This window comes from Salmo salar, chromosome 17 (assembly GCF_965601325.2).
Source record: "Salmo salar chromosome 17, fSalSal1, whole genome shotgun sequence".
In the NCBI taxonomy this organism is placed as follows: domain Eukaryota; kingdom Metazoa; phylum Chordata; class Actinopteri; order Salmoniformes; family Salmonidae; genus Salmo; species Salmo salar.
In genome coordinates this window covers 40,370,001-40,389,806 of record NC_138307.1, presented here as the reverse complement: position 1 = coordinate 40,389,806, position 19,806 = coordinate 40,370,001, and the positions used below count along the sequence as shown (strand labels likewise).

At 43.3% G+C, this 19,806-nt stretch overlaps 1 protein-coding gene across 1 annotated transcript in view; it reads right to left on the bottom strand.

The window, feature by feature from the left end:
• gpc5a (glypican 5a) overlaps positions 1-19,806 on the bottom strand; it is a 250,310-nt gene that overhangs the window by 89,128 nt on the left and 141,376 nt on the right. Inside the window, exon 8 of the mRNA XM_082963782.1 lies at positions 18,637-18,802. Coding sequence (XP_082819908.1) covers positions 18,637-18,802 — 166 coding nt within the window. The remainder of the gene's footprint in view (positions 1-18,636; positions 18,803-19,806) is intronic.

The following is a 19,806-nucleotide window of genomic DNA, read 5'->3' as shown; positions in this document are numbered from 1 at the left end:
AGTAGACCTCACAGTGAAATGCTGAATACAACAGGTGTAGGTAGACCTCACAGTGAAATGCTGAATACAACAGGTGTAGTAGACCTCACAGTGAAATGCTGAATACAACAGGTGTAGTAGACCTCACAGTGAAATGCTGAATACAACAGGTGTAGTAGACCTCACAGTGAAATGCTGAATACAACAGGTGTAGTAGACCTCACAGTGAAATCCTGAATACAACAGGTGTAGTAGACCTTACAGTGAAATCCTGAATACAACAGGTGTAGTAGACCTCACAGTGAAATGCTGAATACAACAGGTGTAGTAGACCTCACAGTGAAATGCTGAATACAACAGGTGTAGTAGACCTCACAGTGAAATGCTGAATACAACAGGTGTAGTAGACCTCACAGTGAAATGCTGAATACAACAGGTGTAGTAGACCTCACAGTGAAATGCTGAATACAACAGGTGTAGTAGACCTCACAGTGAAATGCTGAATACAGCAGGTGTAGTAGACCTTACAGGGAAATGCTGAATACAACAGGTGTAGTAGACCTCACAGTGAAATGCTGAATACAACAGGTGTAGTAGACCTCACAGTGAAATGCTGAATACAACAGGTGTAGTAGACCTTACAGTGAAATGCTGAATACAACAGGTGTAGTAGACCTCACAGTGAAATGCTGAATACAACAGGTGTAGTAGACCTCACAGTGAAATGCTGAATACAACAGGTGTAGTAGACCTCACAGTGAAATGCTGAATACAACAGGTGTAGTAGACCTCACAGTGACATGCTGAATACAACAGGTGTAGTAGACCTTACAGGGAAATGCTGAATACAACAGGTGTAGTAGACCTCACAGTGACATGCTGAATACAACAGGTGTAGTAGACCTTACAGGGAAATGCTGAATACAACAGGTGTAGTAGACCTCACAGTGAAATGCTGAATACAACAGGTGTAGTAGACCTCACAGTGAAATGCTGAATACAACAGGTGTAGTAGACCTTACAGTGAAATGCTGAATACAACAGGTGTAGTAGACCTCACAGTGAAATGCTGAATACAACAGGTGTAGTAGACCTCACAGTGAAATGCTGAATACAACAGGTGTAGTAGACCTCACAGTGAAATGCTGAATACAACAGGTGTAGTAGACCTCACAGTGAAATGCTGAATACAACAGGTGTAGTAGACCTTACAGTGAAATGCTGAATACAACAGGTGTAGTAGACCTCACAGTGAAATGCTGAATACAACAGGTGTAGTAGACCTCACAGTGAAATGCTGAATACAACAGGTGTAGTAGACCTCACAGTGAAATGCTGAATACAACAGGTGTAGTAGACCTCACAGTGAAATGCTGAATACAACAGGTGTAGTAGACCTCACAGTGAAATGCTGAATACAACAGGTGTAGTAGACCTCACAGTGAAATGCTGAATACAACAGGTGTAGACCTTACAGTGAAATGCTGAATACAACAGGTGTAGTAGACCTTACAGTGAAATGCTGAATACAACAGGTGCAGACCTTACAGTGAAATGCTGAATACAACAGGTGTAGTAGACCTTACAGTGAAATGCTGAATACAACAGGTGTAGTAGACCTCACAGTGAAATGCTGAATACAACAGGTGTAGTAGACCTCACAGTGAAATGCTGAATACAACAGGTGTAGTAGACCTCACAGTGAAATGCTGAATACAACAGGTGTAGTAGACCTCACAGTGAAATGCTGAATACAACAGGTGTAGTAGACCTCACAGTGAAATGCTGAATACAACAGGTGTAGTAGACCTCACAGTGAAATGCTGAATACAACAGGTGTAGACCTTACAGTGAAATGCTGAATACAACAGGTGTAGTAGACCTTACAGTGAAATGCTGAATACAACAGGTGTAGACCTTACAGTGAAATGCTGAATACAACAGGTGTAGTAGACCTTACAGTGAAATGCTGAATACAACAGGTGTAGTAGACCTTACAGTGAAATGCTGAATACAACAGGTGTAGTAGACCTCACAGTGAAATGCTGAATACAACAGGTGTAGTAGACCTCACAGTGAAATGCTGAATACAACAGGTGTAGTAGACCTCACAGTGAAATGCTGAATACAACAGGTGTAGTAGACCTCACAGTGAAATGCTGAATACAACAGGTGTAGTAGACCTTACAGTGAAATGCTGAATACAACAGGTGTAGTAGACCTCACAGTGAAATGCTGAATACAACAGGTGTAGTAGACCTCACAGTGAAATGCTGAATACAACAGGTGTAGTAGACCTTACAGTGAAATGCTGAATACAACAGGTGTAGTAGACCTCACAGTGAAATGCTGAATACAACAGGTGTAGTAGACCTCACAGTGAAATGCTGAATACAACAGGTGTAGTAGACCTCACAGTGAAATGCTGAATACAACAGGTGTAGTAGACCTCACAGTGAAATGCTGAATACAACAGGTGTAGTAGACCTCACAGTGAAATGCTGAATACAACAGGTGTAGTAGACCTCACAGTGAAATGCTGAATACAACAGGTGTAGACCTTACAGTGAAATGCTGAATACAACAGGTGTAGTAGACCTTACAGTGAAATGCTGAATACAACAGGTGCAGACCTTACAGTGAAATGCTGAATACAACAGGTGTAGGTAGACCTTACAGTGAAATGCTGAATACAACAGGTGTAGTAGACCTCACAGTGAAATGCTGAATACAACAGGTGTAGACCTTACAGTGAAATGCTGAATACAACAGGTGTAGTAGACCTTACAGTGAAATGCTGAATACAACAGGTGCAGACCTTACAGTGAAATGCTGAATACAACAGGTGTAGGTAGACCTTACAGTGAAATGCTGAATACAACAGGTGTAGTAGACCTCACAGTGAAATGCTGAATACAACAGGTGTAGTAGACCTCACAGTGAAATGCTGAATACAACAGGTGTAGTAGACCTCACAGTGAAATGCTGAATACAACAGGTGTAGTAGACCTCACAGTGAAATGCTGAATACAACAGGTGTAGTAGACCTCACAGTGAAATGCTGAATACAACAGGTGTAGTAGACCTCACAGTGAAATGCTGAATACAACAGGTGTAGACCTTACAGTGAAATGCTGAATACAACAGGTGTAGTAGACCTTACAGTGAAATGCTGAATACAACAGGTGTAGACCTTACAGTGAAATGCTGAATACAACAGGTGTAGTAGACCTTACAGTGAAATGCTGAATACAACAGGTGTAGTAGACCTTACAGTGAAATGCAGAATACAACAGGTGTAGTAGACCTCACAGTGAAATGCTGCATACAATAGGTATAGTAGACCTCACAGTGAAATGCTGAATACAACAGGTGTAGTAGACCTCACAGTGAAATGCTGAATACAACAGGTGTAGTAGACCTCACAGTGAAATGCTGAATACAACAGGTGTAGTAGACCTCACAGTGAAATGCTGAATACAACAGGTGTAGTAGACCTCACAGTGAAATGCTGAATACAACAGGTGTAGTAGACCTCACAGTGAAATGCTGAATACAACAGGTGTAGTAGACCTCACAGTGAAATGCTGAATACAACAGGTGTAGTAGACCTCACAGTGAAATGCTGAATACAACAGGTGTAGTAGACCTCGCAGTGAACTGCTGAATACAACAGGTGTAGTAGACCTCGCAGTGAAATGCTGAATACAACAGGTGTAGTAGACCTCACAGTGAAATGCTGAATACAACAGGTGTAGTAGACCTCACAGTGAAATGCTGAATACAACAGGTGTAGTAGACCTCACAGTGAAATGCTGAATACAACAGGTGTAGTAGACCTCACAGTGAAATGCTGAATACAACAGGTGTAGTAGACCTTACAGTGAAATGCTGAATACAACAGGTGTAGTAGACCTCACAGTGAAATGCTGAATACAACAGGTGTAGTAGACCTCACAGTGAAATGCTGAATACAACAGGTGTAGTAGACCTTACAGTGAAATGCTGAATACAACAGGTGTAGTAGACCTCACAGTGAAATGCTGAATACAACAGGTGTAGTAGACCTCACAGTGAAATGCTGAATACAACAGGTGTAGTAGACCTCACAGTGAAATGCTGAATACAACAGGTGTAGTAGACCTCACAGTGAAATGCTGAATACAACAGGTGTAGTAGACCTCACAGTGAAATGCTGAATACAACAGGTGTAGTAGACCTCACAGTGAAATGCTGAATACAACAGGTGTAGTAGACCTCACAGTGAAATGCTGAATACAACAGGTGTAGTAGACCTCACAGTGAAATGCTGAATACAACAGGTGTAGTAGACCTCACAGTGAAATGCTGAATACAACAGGTGTAGTAGACCTCACAGTGAAATGCTGAATACAACAGGTGTAGTAGACCTCGCGGTGAAATGCTGAATACAACAGGTGTAGTAGACCTCACAGTGAAATGCTGAATACAACAGGTGTAGTAGACCTCACAGTGAAATGCTGAATACAACAGGTGTAGTAGACCTCACAGTGAAATGCTGAATACAACAGGTGTAGTAGACCTCACAGTGAAATGCTGAATACAACAGGTGTAGTAGACCTCACAGTGAAATGCTGAATACAACAGGTGTAGTACACCTCACAGTGAAATGCTGAATACAACAGGTGTAGTAGACCTCACAGTGAAATGCTGAATACAACAGGTGTAGTAGACCTCACAGTGAAATGCTGAATACAACAGGTGTAGTAGACCTCACAGTGAAATGCCGAATACAACAGGTGTAGGTAGACCTTACAGTGAAATGCTGAATACAACAGGTGTAGTAGACCTCACAGTGAAATGCTGAATACAACAGGTGTAGTAGACCTCACAGTGAAATGCTGAATACAACAGGTGTAGTAGACCTCACAGTGAAATGCTGAATACAACAGGTGTAGTAGACCTTACAGGGAAATGCCGAATAAAACAGGTGTAGGTAGACCTTACAGTGAAATGCTGAATACAACAGGTGTAGACCTTACAGTGAAATGCTGAATACAACAGGTGTAGTAGACCTCACAGTGAAATGCTGAATACAACAGGTGTAGTAGACCTTACTGTGAAATGCTGAATACAGCAGGTGTAGTAGACCTTACAGTGAAATGCTGAATACAACAGGTGTAGTAGACCTCACAGTGAAATGCTGAATACAACAGGTGTAGGTAGACCTCACAGTGAAATGCTGAATACAACAGGTGTAGTAGACCTCACAGTGAAATGCTGAATACAACAGGTGTAGTAGACCTCACAGTGAAATGCTGAATACAACAGGTGTAGTAGACCTCACAGTGAAATGCTGAATACAACAGGTGTAGTAGACCTCACAGTGAAATCCTGAATACAACAGGTGTAGTAGACCTTACAGTGAAATCCTGAATACAACAGGTGTAGTAGACCTCACAGTGAAATGCTGAATACAACAGGTGTAGTAGACCTCACAGTGAAATGCTGAATACAACAGGTGTAGTAGACCTCACAGTGAAATGCTGAATACAACAGGTGTAGTAGACCTCACAGTGAAATGCTGAATACAACAGGTGTAGTAGACCTCACAGTGAAATGCTGAATACAACAGGTGTAGTAGACCTCACAGTGAAATGCTGAATACAGCAGGTGTAGTAGACCTTACAGGGAAATGCTGAATACAACAGGTGTAGTAGACCTCACAGTGAAATGCTGAATACAACAGGTGTAGTAGACCTCACAGTGAAATGCTGAATACAACAGGTGTAGTAGACCTTACAGTGAAATGCTGAATACAACAGGTGTAGTAGACCTCACAGTGAAATGCTGAATACAACAGGTGTAGTAGACCTCACAGTGAAATGCTGAATACAACAGGTGTAGTAGACCTCACAGTGAAATGCTGAATACAACAGGTGTAGTAGACCTCACAGTGACATGCTGAATACAACAGGTGTAGTAGACCTTACAGGGAAATGCTGAATACAACAGGTGTAGTAGACCTCACAGTGACATGCTGAATACAACAGGTGTAGTAGACCTTACAGGGAAATGCTGAATACAACAGGTGTAGTAGACCTCACAGTGAAATGCTGAATACAACAGGTGTAGTAGACCTCACAGTGAAATGCTGAATACAACAGGTGTAGTAGACCTTACAGTGAAATGCTGAATACAACAGGTGTAGTAGACCTCACAGTGAAATGCTGAATACAACAGGTGTAGTAGACCTCACAGTGAAATGCTGAATACAACAGGTGTAGTAGACCTCACAGTGAAATGCTGAATACAACAGGTGTAGTAGACCTCACAGTGAAATGCTGAATACAACAGGTGTAGTAGACCTTACAGTGAAATGCTGAATACAACAGGTGTAGTAGACCTCACAGTGAAATGCTGAATACAACAGGTGTAGTAGACCTCACAGTGAAATGCTGAATACAACAGGTGTAGTAGACCTCACAGTGAAATGCTGAATACAACAGGTGTAGTAGACCTCACAGTGAAATGCTGAATACAACAGGTGTAGTAGACCTCACAGTGAAATGCTGAATACAACAGGTGTAGTAGACCTCACAGTGAAATGCTGAATACAACAGGTGTAGACCTTACAGTGAAATGCTGAATACAACAGGTGTAGTAGACCTTACAGTGAAATGCTGAATACAACAGGTGCAGACCTTACAGTGAAATGCTGAATACAACAGGTGTAGTAGACCTTACAGTGAAATGCTGAATACAACAGGTGTAGTAGACCTCACAGTGAAATGCTGAATACAACAGGTGTAGTAGACCTCACAGTGAAATGCTGAATACAACAGGTGTAGTAGACCTCACAGTGAAATGCTGAATACAACAGGTGTAGTAGACCTCACAGTGAAATGCTGAATACAACAGGTGTAGTAGACCTCACAGTGAAATGCTGAATACAACAGGTGTAGTAGACCTCACAGTGAAATGCTGAATACAACAGGTGTAGTAGACCTTACAGTGAAATGCTGAATACAACAGGTGTAGACCTTACAGTGAAATGCTGAATACAACAGGTGTAGTAGACCTTACAGTGAAATGCTGAATACAACAGGTGTAGTAGACCTTACAGTGAAATGCTGAATACAACAGGTGTAGTAGACCTTACAGTGAAATGCTGAATACAACAGGTGTAGTAGACCTCACAGTGAAATGCTGAATACAACAGGTGTAGTAGACCTCACAGTGAAATGCTGAATACAACAGGTGTAGTAGACCTCACAGTGAAATGCTGAATACAACAGGTGTAGTAGACCTCACAGTGAAATGCTGAATACAACAGGTGTAGTAGACCTTACAGTGAAATGCTGAATACAACAGGTGTAGTAGACCTCACAGTGAAATGCTGAATACAACAGGTGTAGTAGACCTCACAGTGAAATGCTGAATACAACAGGTGTAGTAGACCTTACAGTGAAATGCTGAATACAACAGGTGTAGTAGACCTCACAGTGAAATGCTGAATACAACAGGTGTAGTAGACCTCACAGTGAAATGCTGAATACAACAGGTGTAGTAGACCTCACAGTGAAATGCTGAATACAACAGGTGTAGTAGACCTCACAGTGAAATGCTGAATACAACAGGTGTAGTAGACCTCACAGTGAAATGCTGAATACAACAGGTGTAGTAGACCTCACAGTGAAATGCTGAATACAACAGGTGTAGACCTTACAGTGAAATGCTGAATACAACAGGTGTAGTAGACCTTACAGTGAAATGCTGAATACAACAGGTGCAGACCTTACAGTGAAATGCTGAATACAACAGGTGTAGGTAGACCTTACAGTGAAATGCTGAATACAACAGGTGTAGTAGACCTCACAGTGAAATGCTGAATACAACAGGTGTAGACCTTACAGTGAAATGCTGAATACAACAGGTGTAGTAGACCTTACAGTGAAATGCTGAATACAACAGGTGCAGACCTTACAGTGAAATGCTGAATACAACAGGTGTAGGTAGACCTTACAGTGAAATGCTGAATACAACAGGTGTAGTAGACCTCACAGTGAAATGCTGAATACAACAGGTGTAGTAGACCTCACAGTGAAATGCTGAATACAACAGGTGTAGTAGACCTCACAGTGAAATGCTGAATACAACAGGTGTAGTAGACCTCACAGTGAAATGCTGAATACAACAGGTGTAGTAGACCTCACAGTGAAATGCTGAATACAACAGGTGTAGTAGACCTCACAGTGAAATGCTGAATACAACAGGTGTAGACCTTACAGTGAAATGCTGAATACAACAGGTGTAGTAGACCTTACAGTGAAATGCTGAATACAACAGGTGTAGACCTTACAGTGAAATGCTGAATACAACAGGTGTAGTAGACCTTACAGTGAAATGCTGAATACAACAGGTGTAGTAGACCTTACAGTGAAATGCAGAATACAACAGGTGTAGTAGACCTCACAGTGAAATGCTGCATACAATAGGTATAGTAGACCTCACAGTGAAATGCTGAATACAACAGGTGTAGTAGACCTCACAGTGAAATGCTGAATACAACAGGTGTAGTAGACCTCACAGTGAAATGCTGAATACAACAGGTGTAGTAGACCTTACAGTGAAATGCTGAATACAACAGGTGTAGTAGACCTCACAGTGAAATGCTGAATACAACAGGTGTAGTAGACCTCACAGTGAAATGCTGAATACAACAGGTGTAGTAGACCTCACAGTGAAATGCTGAATACAACAGGTGTAGTAGACCTCACAGTGAAATGCTGAATACAACAGGTGTAGTAGACCTTACAGTGAAATGCTGAATACAACAGGTGTAGTAGACCTCACAGTGAAATGCTGAATACAACAGGTGTAGTAGACCTCACAGTGAAATGCTGAATACAACAGGTGTAGTAGACCTCACAGTGAAATGCTGAATACAACAGGTGTAGTAGACCTCACAGTGAAATGCTGAATACAACAGGTGTAGTAGACCTCACAGTGAAATGCTGAATACAACAGGTGTAGTAGACCTCACAGTGAAATGCTGAATACAACAGGTGTAGACCTTACAGTGAAATGCTGAATACAACAGGTGTAGTAGACCTTACAGTGAAATGCTGAATACAACAGGTGCAGACCTTACAGTGAAATGCTGAATACAACAGGTGTAGTAGACCTTACAGTGAAATGCTGAATACAACAGGTGTAGTAGACCTCACAGTGAAATGCTGAATACAACAGGTGTAGTAGACCTCACAGTGAAATGCTGAATACAACAGGTGTAGTAGACCTCACAGTGAAATGCTGAATACAACAGGTGTAGTAGACCTCACAGTGAAATGCTGAATACAACAGGTGTAGTAGACCTCACAGTGAAATGCTGAATACAACAGGTGTAGTAGACCTCACAGTGAAATGCTGAATACAACAGGTGTAGTAGACCTACAGTGAAATGCTGAATACAACAGGTGTAGACCTTACAGTGAAATGCTGAATACAACAGGTGTAGTAGACCTTACAGTGAAATGCTGAATACAACAGGTGTAGTAGACCTTACAGTGAAATGCTGAATACAACAGGTGTAGTAGACCTTACAGTGAAATGCTGAATACAACAGGTGTAGTAGACCTCACAGTGAAATGCTGAATACAACAGGTGTAGTAGACCTCACAGTGAAATGCTGAATACAACAGGTGTAGTAGACCTCACAGTGAAATGCTGAATACAACAGGTGTAGTAGACCTCACAGTGAAATGCTGAATACAACAGGTGTAGTAGACCTTACAGTGAAATGCTGAATACAACAGGTGTAGTAGACCTCACAGTGAAATGCTGAATACAACAGGTGTAGTAGACCTCACAGTGAAATGCTGAATACAACAGGTGTAGTAGACCTTACAGTGAAATGCTGAATACAACAGGTGTAGTAGACCTCACAGTGAAATGCTGAATACAACAGGTGTAGTAGACCTCACAGTGAAATGCTGAATACAACAGGTGTAGTAGACCTCACAGTGAAATGCTGAATACAACAGGTGTAGTAGACCTCACAGTGAAATGCTGAATACAACAGGTGTAGTAGACCTCACAGTGAAATGCTGAATACAACAGGTGTAGTAGACCTCACAGTGAAATGCTGAATACAACAGGTGTAGACCTTACAGTGAAATGCTGAATACAACAGGTGTAGTAGACCTTACAGTGAAATGCTGAATACAACAGGTGCAGACCTTACAGTGAAATGCTGAATACAACAGGTGTAGGTAGACCTTACAGTGAAATGCTGAATACAACAGGTGTAGTAGACCTCACAGTGAAATGCTGAATACAACAGGTGTAGACCTTACAGTGAAATGCTGAATACAACAGGTGTAGTAGACCTTACAGTGAAATGCTGAATACAACAGGTGCAGACCTTACAGTGAAATGCTGAATACAACAGGTGTAGGTAGACCTTACAGTGAAATGCTGAATACAACAGGTGTAGTAGACCTCACAGTGAAATGCTGAATACAACAGGTGTAGTAGACCTCACAGTGAAATGCTGAATACAACAGGTGTAGTAGACCTCACAGTGAAATGCTGAATACAACAGGTGTAGTAGACCTCACAGTGAAATGCTGAATACAACAGGTGTAGTAGACCTCACAGTGAAATGCTGAATACAACAGGTGTAGTAGACCTCACAGTGAAATGCTGAATACAACAGGTGTAGACCTTACAGTGAAATGCTGAATACAACAGGTGTAGTAGACCTCACAGTGAAATGCTGAATACAACAGGTGTAGACCTTACAGTGAAATGCTGAATACAACAGGTGTAGTAGACCTTACAGTGAAATGCTGAATACAACAGGTGTAGTAGACCTTACAGTGAAATGCTGAATACAACAGGTGTAGTAGACCTCACAGTGAAATGCTGCATACAATAGGTGTAGTAGACCTCACAGTGAAATGCTGAATACAACAGGTGTAGTAGACCTCACAGTGAAATGCTGAATACAACAGGTGTAGTAGACCTCACAGTGAAATGCTGAATACAACAGGTGTAGTAGACCTACAGTGAAATGCTGAATACAACAGGTGTAGTAGACCTCACAGTGAAATGCTGAATACAACAGGTGTAGTAGACCTCACAGTGAAATGCTGAATACAACAGGTGTAGTAGACCTCACAGTGAAATGCTGAATACAACAGGTGTAATAGACCTCACAGTGAAATGCTGAATACAACAGGTGTAGTAGACCTCACAGTGAAATGCCGAATACAACAGGTGTAGTAGACCTCACAGTGAAATGCTGAATACAACAGGTGTAGTAGACCTCACAGTGAAATGCTGAATACAACAGGTGTAGACCTTACAGTGAAATGCTGAATACAACAGGTGTAGTAGACCTTACAGTGAAATGCTGAATACAACAGGTGTAGACCTTACAGTGAAATGCTGAATACAACAGGTGTAGTAGACCTTACAGTGAAATGCTGAATACAACAGGTGTAGTAGACCTTACAGTGAAATGCTGAATACAACAGGTGTAGTAGACCTCACAGTGAAATGCTGAATACAACAGGTGTAGTAGGACCTCACAGTGGAAATGCTGAATACAACAGGTGTAGTAGACCTCACAGTGAAATGCTGAATACAACAGGTGTAGTAGACCTCACAGTGAAATGCTGAATACAACAGGTGTAGTAGACCTCACAGTGAAATGCTGAATACAACAGGTGTAGACCTTACAGTGAAATGCTGAATACAACAGGTGTAGTAGACCTTACAGTGAAATGCTGAATACAACAGGTGTAGACCTTACAGTGAAATGCTGAATACAACAGGTGTAGTAGACCTCACAGTGAAATGCTGAATACAACAGGTGTAGTAGACCTTACAGTGAAATGCTGAATACAACAGGTGTAGACCTTACAGTGAAATGCTGAATACAACAGGTGTAGTAGACCTTACAGTGAAATGCTGAATACAACAGGTGTAGTAGACCTTACAGTGAAATGCTGAATACAACAGGTGTAGTAGACCTTACAGTGAAATGCTGAATACAACAGGTGTAGTAGACCTCACAGTGAAATGCTGAATACAACAGGTGTAGTAGACCTCACAGTGAAATGCTGAATACAACAGGTGTAGTAGACCTCACAGTGAAATGCTGAATACAACAGGTGTAGTAGACCTCACAGTGAAATGCTGAATACAACAGGTGTAGTAGACCTTACAGTGAAATGCTGAATACAACAGGTGTAGTAGACCTCACAGTGAAATGCTGAATACAACAGGTGTAGTAGACCTCACAGTGAAATGCTGAATACAACAGGTGTAGTAGACCTTACAGTGAAATGCTGAATACAACAGGTGTAGTAGACCTCACAGTGAAATGCTGAATACAACAGGTGTAGTAGACCTCACAGTGAAATGCTGAATACAACAGGTGTAGTAGACCTCACAGTGAAATGCTGAATACAACAGGTGTAGTAGACCTCACAGTGAAATGCTGAATACAACAGGTGTAGTAGACCTCACAGTGAAATGCTGAATACAACAGGTGTAGTAGACCTCACAGTGAAATGCTGAATACAACAGGTGTAGACCTTACAGTGAAATGCTGAATACAACAGGTGTAGTAGACCTTACAGTGAAATGCTGAATACAACAGGTGCAGACCTTACAGTGAAATGCTGAATACAACAGGTGTAGGTAGACCTTACAGTGAAATGCTGAATACAACAGGTGTAGTAGACCTCACAGTGAAATGCTGAATACAACAGGTGTAGACCTTACAGTGAAATGCTGAATACAACAGGTGTAGTAGACCTTACAGTGAAATGCTGAATACAACAGGTGCAGACCTTACAGTGAAATGCTGAATACAACAGGTGTAGGTAGACCTTACAGTGAAATGCTAGGAACCAGGAAACACGGCCTAACCAATAGGAACCAGGAAACACGGCCTAACCAATAGGAACCAGAAAACACGGCCTAACCAATAGGAACCAGGAAACACGGCCTAACCAATAGGAACCAGGAAACACGGCCTAACCAATAGGAACCAGGAAACACGGCCTAACCAATAGGAACCAGGAAACACGGCCTAACCAATAGGAACCAGGAAACACGGCCTAACCAATAGGAACCAGGAAACACGGCCTAACCAATAGGAACCAGGAAACACGGCCTAACCAATAGGAACCAGGAAACACGGCCGAACCAATAAGAACCAGGAAACACGGCCTAACCAATAGGAACCAGGAAACACGGCCTAACCAATAGGAACCAGGAAACACGGCCTAACCAATAGGAACCAGGAATCACGGCCTAACCAATAGGAACCAGGAAACACGGCCTAACCAATAGGAACCAGGAAACACGGCCTAACCAATAGGAACCAGGAAACACGGCCTAACCAATAGGAACCAGGAAACACGGCCGAACCAATAGGAACCAGGAAACACGGCCGAACCAATAGGAACCAGGAAACACGGCCTAACCAATAGGAACCAGGAAACACGGCCTAACCAATAGGAACCAGGAAACACGGCCTAACCAATAGGAACTAGGAAACACGGCCTAACCAATAGGAACCAGGAAACACGGCCTAACCAATAGGAACCAGGAAACACGGCCTAACCAATAGGAACCAGGAAACACGGCCTAACCAATAGGAACCAGGAAACACGGCCTAACCAATAGGAACCAGGAAACACGGCCGAACCAATAGGAACCAGGAAACACGGCCTAACCAATAGGAACCAGGAAACACGGCCTAACCAATAGGAACCAGGAAACACGGCCTAACCAATAGGAACCAGGAAACACGGCCTAACAAATAGGAACCAGGAAACACGGCCGAACCAATAGGAACCAGGAAACACGGCCGAACCAATAGGAACCAGGAAACACGGCCTAACAAATAGGAACCAGGAAACACGGCCGAACCAATAGGAACCAGGAAACACGGCCGAACCAATAGGAACCAGGAAACACGGCCTAACCAATAGGAACCAGGAAACACGGCCGAACCAATAGGAACCAGGAAACACGGCCTAACCAATAGGAACCAGGAAACACGGCCTAACCAATAGGAACCAGGAAACACGGCCTAACCAATAGGAACCAGGAAACACGGCCTAACCAATAGGAACCAGGAAACACGGCCTAACCAATAGGAACCAGGAAACACGGCCGAACCAATAGGAACCAGGAAACACGGCCTAACCAATAGGAACCAGGAAACACGGCCTAACCAATAGGAACCAGGAAACACGGCCGAACCAATAGGAACCAGGAAACACGGCCTAACCAATAGAACCAGGAAACACGGCCTAACCAATAGGAACCAGGAAACACGGCCTAACCAATAGGAACCAGGAAACACGGCCGAACCAATAGGAACCAGGAAACAAGGCCTAACCAATAGGAACCAGGAAACACGGCCTAACCAATAGGAACCAGGAAACACGGCCTAACCAATAGGAACCCTTAACGCTTCCATGTTTCTGTCACAGTAACATATTTTCCCCACAGCACAGTTTGATTGAATACACTGCAGTAGGTCTTATTGGTTTGGGATCAGAGTGGGGGGGAAGGGGGGGGGATGTGATTAAAGCTACTGTCTGTCACACAGACAGACATCACACACACTGGCAGATAGATATACAGTGAACTAGGACAGATAGATAAACAACATGACAGATAGATATACACACTGGCAGATAGATATACAGTGAACCATGACAGATAGATAAACACCAGGACAGATAGATATACACACTGGCAGATAGATATACAGTGAACCAGGACAGACAGATATACACCAGGACAGATAGATATACACCAGGACAGATAGATATACACCAGGACAGATAGATATACACCAGGGCAGATAGATATACACCAGGGCAGATAGATATACAGTGAACCAGGACAGATAGATATACACCAGGACAGATAGATATACACCAGGACAGATAGATATACACCAGGGCAGATAGATATACACCAGGGCAGATAGATATACACCAGGGCAGATAGATATACAGTGAACCAGGACAGATAGATATACACCAGGACAGATAGATATACACCAGGACAGATAGATATACACCAGGACAGATAGATATACACCAGGACAGATAGATATACACCAGGGCAGATAGATATACAGTGAACCAGGACAGATAGATATACACCAGGGCAGATAGATATACACCAGGGCAGATAGATAAACACCAGGACAGATAGATATACACCAGGGCAGATAGATATACACCAGGACAGATAGATAAACACCAGGGCAGATAGATATACACCAGGGCAGATAGATATACACCAGGGCAGATAGATATACAGTGAACCAGGACAGATAGATATACACCAGGGCAGATAGATATACACCAGGGCAGATAGATAAACACCAGGACAGATAGATATACACCAGGGCAGATAGATATACACCAGGACAGATAGATAAACACCAGGGCAGATAGATATACACCAGGGCAGATAGATATACAGTGAACCAGGCCTGATAGATATACACCAGGACAGATAGATAAACACCAGGACAGATAGATATACACCAGGGCAGATAGATATACACCAGGACAGATAGATAAACACCAGGGCAGATAGATATACACCAGGGCAGATAGATATACAGTGAACCAGGCCTGATAGATATACACCAGGACAGATAAACACCAGGGCAGATAGATATACACCAGGGCAGATAGATATACACCAGGGCAGATAGATATACACCAGGGCAGATAGATATACACCAGGGCAGATAGATATACAGTGAACCAGGACAGATAGATATACACCAGGGCAGATAGATATACACCATGACAGATAGATATACACCAGGGCAGATAGATATACACCATGACAGATAGATATACACCAGGGCAGATAGATATACACCATGACAGATAGATATACACCAGGGCAGATAGATATACACCAGGGCAGATAGATATACACCAGGCCAGATAGATATACACCAGGGCAGATAGATATACACCAGGCCAGATAGATATACACCATGACAGATAGATATACACCAGGACAGATAGATATACACCAGGGCAGATAGATATACAGTGAACCAGGACAGATAGATATACACCATGACAGATAGATATACACCAGGACAGATAGATATACACCAGGACAGATAGATATACACCATGACAGATAGATATACATTAGGGCAGATAGATATACAGTGAACCAGGACAGATAGATATACACCAGAGCAGATAGATATACACCAGGGCAGATAGATATACACCAGGACAGACAGAGAGGAAGGAAGGCCACTAGCCTTGTCTGTTTAGTGTGCCAGAGGCTGAGTCCCCAACGGGCCCCTGGTCAAAGTAGGGCACTACGTAGGATAGGATACCGTTTGGGACGGAGGTCGACAAAGTGCGACAAAGCGTGTGATCGTAGCGACGGGCGGATGTTGACATACTCCCTGAGAGAGAAAGAGATTATTGTCCCACGGACTGCTGGGAAGCGGCTGATTATTTACTGCATCAGCGATCCTCGTTAAATCACGTTCAGCCTTCAAATCGTCTCTAATGATCGTTCCACAGCTACAAGAGCTACGCTGTTATAACGGTCTTCTGTAATCTGACCTGAGATCAGCTGAGACAGCTGAGATATCTATCTGTCAAGTTTACCTACGCTATTATAACGGTCTTCTGTAATCTGACCTCAGATCAGCTGAGACAGCTGAGATATCTATCTGTCAAGTTTACCTACGCTATTATAACAGTCTTCTGTAATCTGACCTGAGATCAGGTGTTAGAGTTACCAAGCTGAGCTATGCTATTATAACGGTCTTCTGTAATCTGACCTGAGATCAGCTGAGACGGCTGAGATATCTATCTGTCAAGTTGTCTTCTGTAATCTGACCTCAGATCAGGTGTTAGAGTTACCAAGCTGAGCTATGCTATTATACCGGTCTTCTGTAATCTGACCTCAGATCAGGTGTTAGAGTTACCAAGCTGACCTATGCTATTATTCCGGTCTTCTGTAATCTGACCTGAGATCAGGTGTTAGAGTTACCAAGCTGACCTATGCTATTATTCCGGTCTTCTGTAATCTGACCTGAGATCAGGTGTTAGACATGTTACCAAGCTGACCTATGCTATATACTGGTCTTCTGTAATCTGACCTGAGATCAGGTGTTAGACTGGGACAACAGGTGAGACGTGTTACCAAGCTGAGTTGGTTAAACTCACTCTTCAGATGGATCGGTAACATCCAATTTCGCAGCTGGCTAAGTTGTTTCCAGAGAGAGAGAGACAGACGGAGGACGTGAGGAAGGAAACTAAGAGAGAGAGACAGAGGACGTGAGGAAGGAAACTAAGAGAGAGACAGACAGAGGACGTGAGGAAGGAAACTAAGAGAGAGAGACAGAGGACGTGAGGAAGGAAACTAAGAGAGAGAGAGACAGAGGACGTGAGGAAGGAAACTAAGAGAGAGAGAGACAGAGGACGTGAGGAAGGAAACTAAGAGAGAGAGAGAGAGACAGACGGAGGACGTGAGGAAGGAAACTAAGAGAGAGAGACAGAGGACGTGAGGAAGGAAACTAAGAGAGAGAGAGAGACAGAGGACGTGAGGAAGGAAACAGAGAGAGAGAGAGACAGAGGACGTGAGGAAGGAAACTAAGAGAGAGAGAGAGAGACAGACGGAGGACGTGAGGAAGGAAACTAAGAGAGAGAGAGACAGAGGACGTGAGGAAGGAAACTAAGAGAGAGAGAGAGAGACAGACGGAGGACGTGAGGAAGGAAACTAAGAGAGAGAGACAGAGGACGTGAGGAAGGAAACTAAGAGAGAGAGAGAGACAGAGGACGTGAGGAAGGAAACAGAGAGAGAGAGAGACAGAGGACGTGAGGAAGGAAACTAAGAGAGAGAGAGAGAGACAGACGGAGGACGTGAGGAAGGAAACTAAGAGAGAGAGAGACAGAGGACGTGAGGAAGGAAACTAAGAGAGAGAGAGAGACAGACAGAGGACGTGAGGAAGGAAACTAAGAGAGAGAGACAGACAGAGGACGTGAGGAAGGAAACTAAGAGAGAGACAGACAGACAGAGGACGTGAGGAAGGAAACTAAGAGAGAGAGAGAGACAGACAGAGGACGTGAGGAAGGAAACTAAGAGAGAGAGAGACAGACAGAGGACGTGAGGAAGGAAACTAAGAGAGAGAGAGAGACAGACAGAGGACGTGAGGAAGGAAACTAAGAGAGAGACAGAGGACGTGAGGAAAGAAACTAAGAGAGAGAGACAGACAGACAGAGGACGTGAGGAAGGAAACTAAGAGAGAGACAGACAGAGGACGTGAGGAAGGAAACTAAGAGAGAGAGACAGAGGACGGAGGAAGGAAACTAAGAGAGAGACAGACAGAGGACGTGAGGAAGGAAACTAAGAGAGAGAGAGACAGACAGAGGACGTAAGGAAGGAAACTAAGAGAGAGACAGACAGAGGACGTGAGGAAGGAAACTAAGAGAGAGAGAGACAGACAGAGGACGTGAGGAAGGAAACAGAGAGAGAGAGAGAGACAGAGGACGGAGGAAGGAAACTAACGTGCTGCCGTAAACAGAGTGAATGAACGAGGCTGAAACCTGTAGTAGTCGAAGGTCAGAGGCGACTTACGTTTAGAGGCCGTCACGACCTTCCTCTTGACCTCTCCACCCCCTGATCCGCCACACCCATCCTCGTCGTCACAGTCTCCGCTGTAGCCACGCCCCTCACCATTGCCGCTTCCTGTTTCGATCAGATCCAACGTTCCAAACTTGGGGATGGACTTCCCCTGCAGCAGCTGGAACAGGAAGAGACTGAACACTTAGTCTGCCTCCCCAAACAACACCCTATTCCCTATGTAGTGCACTACTTTAGACCAGGGCCCTATAGAACCCTATTCACTATATATATAGTGCACTACTTTAGACCAGGGCCCTATAGAACCCTATTCCCTATATAGTACACTACTTTAGACCAGGGCCCTATAGAACCCTATTCCCTATATAGTGCACTACTTTAGACCAGGGCCCTATAGAACCCTATTCCCTATATAGTACACTACTTTAGACCAGGGCCCTATAGAACCCTATTCCCTAGATAGTGCACTACTTTAGACCAGGGCCCTATAGAACCCTATTCCCTATATAGTGCACTACTTTAGACCAGGGCCCTATAGAACCCTATTCCCTATATAGTGCACTACTTTAGACCAGAGCCCTATAGAACCCTATTCCCTATATAGTGCACTACTTTAGACCAGGGCCCTATAGAACCCTATTCCCTATATAGTGCACTACTTTAAACCAGAGCCCTATAGAACCCTATTCCCTATATATAGGGCACTACTTTAGACCAGGGCCCTATAGAACCCTATTCCCTATATAGTGCACTACTTTAAACCAGAGCCCTATAGAACCCTATTCCCTATATATAGTGCACTACTTTAGACCAGGGCCCTATAGAACCCTATTCCCTATATATAGTGCACTACTTTAGACCAGGGCCCTATATAACCCTATTCCCTATATAGTACACTACATTAGACCAGTATCAAAGTAAAAGTATAAATCCTTTATATTAAGCAAATCAGACGGCACATTTTTATATTTAAATTTTTTATTTACGGACTCCAACACTCAGACATAATTTACAAACAAACCTCGTGTTTATTGAGTCCTCCAGATCAGAGGTTAAGGGGGGGGGTACTGGCACGTCCGGGGTTAGCACCTTTAAGGGGGGGGTACTGTCACGTCCTGGCCAGTATAAGGGTTAATTGTTATGGTAGTTTGGTCAGGACGTGGC